Genomic DNA, 6964 nt, shown 5'->3' on the forward strand with positions numbered 1-6964 from the left:
AATCACTCACAGAAATTCTGTGAACAGGTTGCTTACGTCTTAAGTCTGGCTTGTAAAAGGAAATAATTCATTTAACTTGTTTAAAAAAGGTTTAAATACACAAAATGTACCTACTTTTGTTCAGTTTTTGCAGTAGAAAAATGTATCAGGATGATTTTAGGGCTACACTGCAAAATTATCTATAAATAAGTCAACATTTCTTAAATTAAGTGTATTTACCCTTAATTTGAGACGGTAAATAAGATGATCTGCCAATGGAAGGACTGCTTTTACTCTTAAAATAAGATAATTAGATATTATCCTCTTTAAATAAGACAATATAATTGTTTTTTCTTATTTTAAATGTAAATTGGTGTGTTGTATGCAAAGTGTCTCACTTACCTCCTCAATTCAAGGAAAAATGCACTTATTTTAAGAAAAAAATGAATTGTTTAGATTTTTTTTTTCCAGTGTAAATAATAATTAGCTGAAGGAAAAGTTCATATTCAGAATTCAAACTTCTGAAAGAACTTTAAATATGAAATTATTTCATACAGCTGAATAAATGATAAGTGCTTTTAATTAAGAGTAATTTTCATTTAGTAACATTTAAGTGTTACTATATTTGGGCAGAAATGGCCGCTTCCAGACTCAGTGATTGCAATGAAAATTATTATTTTTATATTTTTTACTAATTAATGCTAAATTAATTAAATCACTGTGAACATATTAGTTTTAGGAATAAATAATGATCTATTGATTATTCCTTGCTCAGCAGACTTTTCCTTTCAAAGAGATGTCACCTTTGTTTCTAGATGTTGGAGATCAGCCTGTTTTCCAGTGTAGTCCTGTTTCTCTGACTGTGACTAACTGGATGTGCTCTCTTCATCCTCTGACATGGGAGCTGGCTCGGAGCTCGTCTGCCTGGCTGTGTGTTTCCTGGACGGGGCCGCCTGTGGAGCTGGTTGACAGTTGCCTTTTGTATCTATGCTTCTTTTTCTATGTCTGCTTCCGTCTCCTTGAACCCCAGTGGGCCTCAGCAGATGGCCGCTCACACTGAGCCTGGTTCTGCTGGAGGTTTCTTCCTGTTCAAAGGGAGTTTTTCCTCTCCACTGTCGCTACAAGCATGCTTAGTGTGAGGGATTGCTGAAGAGTCAATGAGTCGATGCAATCAGCTGGTTTTCCTTAGATAGAAAACTGAATCAATCTGACTGGATGATCTGGTGAGCTGGAAAGTGCCTTGAGATGACATGATGTGAATTGGTGCTATAGAAATAAACTGAATAGAATTGATCTCATCTAACATTATTAGAAATGATGGTTATTTTTTTGGACACTAAGTTGAAGAGGATTTGCTCAAGTAGGTAGCAGGTAGCTGCACTGCTAACCTGAGAAGTTCCGGGTTATTCTGCACACATTTGTGTTTAACATCTCTAGAAACCCTCAGTCTGTGTGTGAAAACACCGAGTAACGACAGAGTGGTAAAAAGACGAGAGAGAAAGGCAGAAACGGAGATTCTGTTTGTAGAAAAAGAGGGCTTCTGCTTAGGTCCGATGAGGCTCAACTTGAAGTTGCGATGTGTGACACGTGGACGGCAGTCCCTCCTGCCGGTGGGTATAGCACCATTGTAAGAGTTTGGAGAGAGGTTCCCACTCTGTCAGGGTTAGAGGAGAATGCCTGCAGAACAGTATTGCTGCTGTTAAGACAATTTTAGTGTCAACCGTTTCAAGAAAACATCAAAGAAACGAAAAAAAAAACCTGACCCAAAAAGACATAAATACAAAGCTTGTTTTTCAGTGAACACTGGCAGACGCTGACCATCTCACAACCCAGAGAAAGGGTTTGTCAGAGGAGTAAAATTAAATAATACAAAAAAAAACATTCAAAACAACAGAATAAAGAGCCACCTCTACTTGGTACAGTCCTTCCTTGGCTGCTCGTCGGTCGTACATTTCTCAGTCATTTCCTGGCAGAAATCCACCGTCACGGTTTGGTGGGATTTCCCCAAAGACTCTGATGTGGGGAACAAGCTGGTCTCACAGCCATCCGGGTCCTTGTCTGCCCCGTTTCGGACGGCGGCTTCGGGTCCGTTCTCCGAGGGTCCCGGCGAGTCGGCGTAGCTGGGTTCTGGTGTGGCGGAGCCGGAGTGGCCGGTGAGGTCGATGCTGGTGGCGGCTGGGGTGCTGATGGTGGGGGTCCTGGACTCGTGGGCGGTGTTGTTGCTGGCAGTGGAGTTGGGGGTCCGCAGCACGGGGCAGTAGTGGTGTAAGGACTGGACCTGCTCTGGGCTCAGCTGGACGTCCCGGCACACCTCCTGGGACAGGCAGGAGAAGTTCTCCCACAGTTCACCCATACAGGCCTTCAGCTGGTTCCTCTCTGTCAGCAGCTTCTCCTTCTCACACACCTGTCCGCACAAACCAACATTTAGAGCAATAACACAAAACTTTTCACACATCTTAAAAATCTCCACAACTTTTTTTTAAGCTATAAGCCTAGTTAGCTTTTAAGGCTTAAAACTTTCCTTTTTGATAAAGCTTCAAGTTAGAGTGGCTCAGGTTATCCTGAGCTATCTCTATAGTTATGCTGCTATAGGCTTAGACTGCTGGAGGACATAGGGACCCCCTTTTCATCATTCTGCTTCATTCTATCTCTATTCTCCCACTCTGCAGAATCTGTTAGTTCAATCTCTAACTTTCTTTGATCTAAGAACAAATAGAGCCTGGTTGGTAAGCAGCTGCCTTCTGTAACTTCTCTGATCTGAGTAATATTATAATTTCTGTCAAACTCTGTGGTCATGTCTCCTGATTATTTAATACATATAAGTTATGACGTGTTAAAGAGTTTGCCCTGAATAATCTCTTCTCAGGAAAAAGAACCGTAGAGAGAAAGCTTCGAGGTGCAAACACACAGCTTTCCTTAACAAAAACATGTTCAACAGTTAGCTTTCTCCATGAGAAAGGTTACATGTTCTATCTAACTCCCTGCTGAAAGGCTGGTACAGCTGATGGTTTTTAGTGACGGGATGTAAAGCCAACAGTCCACCCACCAGTTTCCTGATCTCACACTCCAGGTTCAGGATGCAGTCCAGCTTCCTTTTGCGGCAGCGCTGCGCTGCGATACGGTTCTTGCTCCGTCGCCTCACATCATGGATGAATTCAAGCTGCTCCGACGTCAATTTGTGCATTTTTACCAACATTTGGAAGTCGTTGCGTGGAAGATTTGTGATTTGATCAATAGGAAAAGGAAGCTTAACCTGGAAAAGAAGAAAAGTGGATGTTAATTTTGCTGGATGCAGTAATTTTGCCCATATGGTTCTTTTCTTCTAGATTTGGAGCATATTTATCTATGTAGCTACAAATATAGTTAATGTTTGTAATTACAAGTATGCTTAGTGCGAGGGATTGGTGAAGAGTCAATGAGTCGATGCAATCAACTGGTTTTCCTTAGATAGAAAACTTTGAATCAATCTGACTGGATGATCTGGTGAACTGGAAAGTTCCTTGAGATGACATGATGTGAATTGGAGCTATAGAAATAAACTGAATTAAATTACCTAAACACACTGCTCATAAAGTTAATGCATTGAAAATCAACATCTAGTTAAGTTTTTCTTAAAATAAGGGCATTTGTCCTTGAATTGAGGATATAAAAGTGACATTTTGCCAATGGAACAAGACAATTATAATATTATTTAATAATCTGTTTTTAAGAGTAAAAATACTAATTCCATTGGCAAACTACCTCATTTAACTACTCAAATTAAGGGATGGAGTCACAGCCAAACAGGAACAGTAAATATTTCTTAATTTAATACACTTGATTTAATAAATATTTACTTATTTCTAGATCGTTTTTCAAACACAGGGTCGTTAGGACTTCATCTTTACCACAAGATGGCAGTAGAGTCCCACTGCTAAGAGGAAACCTCTGAAGCTCTCATGCAGCACAAAAGGTGATCTAAGAAAAGCGTCCGCCTCCATCTGCCTCTCAGCTGCTGGAAGTGTGCCATGATGCCAGACTTGGTGGGTTAGTGAGTCAATGACCTGTCAGGTGACTTTCAGGTGGAGGGGGTTATGTATATCTGCAGTCCTCTCATGCTTAAGAACAAAAAGAATTAGTGGAATCAATGCTGTAGTGATGTGGCAGCTCCTAACAGAAGCAGAAAGCCGTGGGTTATCCACCCCCGATGTGACAACTTATCACGGCTGCATGTGTTTCTTCTCCTTCCTCTAGTCTGGAGCGTGACAATAAGTCGGCCGCCCTCCCTCAGGTGATGGCAGACCTTCCTATAAGCACATCACAGGCACATCCACCCCAGCTGTATCTGCCTGCACCAGAGGAGCTGTAGCTGCAGGCACCGAGGGAAGTGGCGGAGGCATAACAAAGAGCCAGAGGAAGACAGTGGTAGAGCTTGGCAGAGATGAGAAGAGCTCCCTCTGTTCTCCTCTCCTCCCCGTGGCTGCCTCAGCAGAGCGCATGAAGAACAAAGTCAAACAAAGGAGGACGGGGGCTGAACATACTCCCACTGTACCTGGCTGCTGGAGCAGGAGGCGCTTTCTGCTCAGATGGCAGCAGCCAGAGGTGGCAGAGGAGCCAGGCCATCACAGCTGGGGGGCTGTGGGAGGGGGCCTCATCAGGATCAACTAAGTGATTACTGGAGAGAAAAGACCTGTCTGTCTGTGAAAGACTTTAAGGGTGTTACCTTTTATAGGAGCCCTATTTCTAAACTCAGCATCTGTAGGCAGACGCTTGATAAATAATAGATGAAGCTTCCAGCTCTCCATCAGCTGCAGCAATTCAGACAGAAACTCACAATCTCAACGTGAACCAGTTCGATAAAAGCAGCTTCCTATCGCCACAGGACGCTGAGATGTTTGGAACAAGAGAGAAATGAGACATTTCGACCTTGTGAAGGTCCCCCCCCACCAATCACATCCAACCAGTCACTGGTACACAGGGGAGGGCTAAATTTAAGCACTCCGCCACGGAAACCAGTTCAGCAGCAGAGTCAGGTTGACAGAGTATGCTCCAACAGCGGTCATAAACCCCCCCCCACTGAAAGAAAAAAAAAAAAAAATGCTCTGGATTTACATTTGCTTCAGGTTTCTCCTCCCAAGGCTCCGTCTCTTTCCCCGCCTGGGTCATTGTGTTGCAAATGGGGTACAGAGTGAAAAGTAGGGCTCATCTGTTATACGCCCTTCAGTTCTCAGCCCTGACACCGTTAAAAAAATGTGGCCCAAAATATGAGCTATGTAGGACAAGTTTTCCTGTCAGTCAAAACGGGCAAACTGGTGGCATTTCTGGAGCCGTCGTACGAAACCTCATGTTTTCATCCTGTTTGCTGGTTTTCTGGGACACGCTGTACGACAACTGCAGGAAACAATGGTCCACCTGTGCTACATCGCTTTCATACCAGCTCTGGAATATAACACACAGGGGCGGATTTAGGAAATGTGGGGCCCTGGGCAAAGACAGGCAGGGGGCCCTCTGAATTGAGAAGACAACACATAAAACAGACCCATTATCCAGATAGAGAAATGTTAATAGAATAGACATCCATTATCTGTTCTAGGTTGTGTCCCTCTCTTCTTGTCCCTTTTCTTCTTGTTTTCCTCTCTATGTTTTGTACTCAGCTGACTTTTCATGCTGTCTCTAAAGGAATGAAAGATTTTTTCCAAGCACTAAGCTCACTTAGCTGATTGCTCCTTCCTGTGTTTCCAAAAAGGCCAAAGTAAATAACCCAGTCCTTCTTTTCACTGTAGACAAGCCATGATCTGCTTCTCTGTTCTCCATTTTTCATTTGGATGAAATAATAGCTGCATGAATCATGACAGCAGACAAGATAGAGGAGAGCAGGAGGCGGGGTTACCAATCTACTCGCTCTGGAGAGCAGAGTTCGCTGCTTTTAGATGTTGTCTCCAAAGTCTTCAGTAGCAGAAAAAAGTCTCTAGATTTGGCGCTAGGAGCTTTTTAGAAATCAAAGTTCTAGAGGGGTCTGAAAAGTGGCTAAATATAGCGACTAAAGCGCTAAGTTGGCAACACTGCTCTTTGCATGGTTTGTTTTCAAATGGTTTGCTGCTGTCTGTTTGGACCTTTCTGAACATGTGCAGCAAATGGACTGATCCAATATGGTGGACACTGAAGGGGGGGGCTGAGACACACTTAATATTATCAGCGTTCTGATGGCATTTTAGAGAAAAACATAATTAATATGCACAAATAAGGAATAATTGTTTGAACCATACATATAAACAGAGTTTTATGGGGCCCCAGGCAGGTGCTTAATATTGCCTAATGGTAAATCCCGCCCCAATTACACTTCAACTAATCTAACAAGAAGCTGCATGAAATGATTTTACATGTAAATATATTAGTACTACAGCAAACGCATATCTGCTTTAAGAAGAGAGAGTTAAGACAGACAGAAAATGCATCATTCAGATGGAGGATTAACACGTGGATTAGCTGAATAGGAGCCATGAAGGTGGCAGCGAGCAGCAGGGGGTTTGAAACGCTCACTGCTTCCTAATCTGTCTGGGGTTTCCACTTCTGTTAACTGTTCCACACGTTTGCTTAAGATTCACACGTTTCCTTCATCCTGATTGTTTCACTCTACGCCAACACTTCTTCCTATAAGCAGCATGTTTGCTCCATCCTGTCCTCATAGCTGTTGTCAGTTTATGTTGATGTAAATAGTCCAATAAAGGGAAACCTGATCAAATCCAGGTTCTCTCCATTTAGACTGCTGGAGAACATAGGGACCCCTTTTCTTCATTCTATCTCTATTCTCCCACTCTGCAGAATCTGTTAGTTCAATCTCTAACGTTCTGCTTTCTCTGCTTTTTCTCATAGTAGCTTCATCTGGTCTGTTCCTGTTTGGCTGTGACTCCATCCTGGAGAGAAATATCAGCTGTGCTGCTGCCATCAACACATTCAAATAAAATTAATCTGAATTAAAAACACTGGTCTATTGAACAATATTTAA

General features: G+C 42.6%; 1 protein-coding gene across 2 annotated transcripts in view; it reads right to left on the minus strand.

Annotated features, from left to right (window-relative positions):
- Window positions 1–1160: 1160 nt before the first annotated feature.
- Window positions 1161–6964, minus strand: part of bach2 (BTB and CNC homology 1, basic leucine zipper transcription factor 2) — a 112701-nt gene continuing 106897 nt past the window's right edge. For both annotated transcript variants that reach the window (XM_015382776.1, XM_015382775.1), the window contains 2 exons: window positions 3026–3232; window positions 1161–2383 (listed from right to left, as the gene is read on the minus strand). In XM_015382776.1, the coding sequence (XP_015238262.1) occupies window positions 1889–2383; window positions 3026–3232 (702 nt within the window). In that variant the 3' untranslated portion in view covers window positions 1161–1888. The remainder of the gene's footprint in view (window positions 2384–3025; window positions 3233–6964) is intronic.

This window comes from Cyprinodon variegatus, unplaced genomic scaffold, assembly GCF_000732505.1.
Source record: "Cyprinodon variegatus isolate N-32 unplaced genomic scaffold, C_variegatus-1.0 Scaffold266, whole genome shotgun sequence".
Lineage (NCBI taxonomy): Eukaryota > Metazoa > Chordata > Actinopteri > Cyprinodontiformes > Cyprinodontidae > Cyprinodon > Cyprinodon variegatus.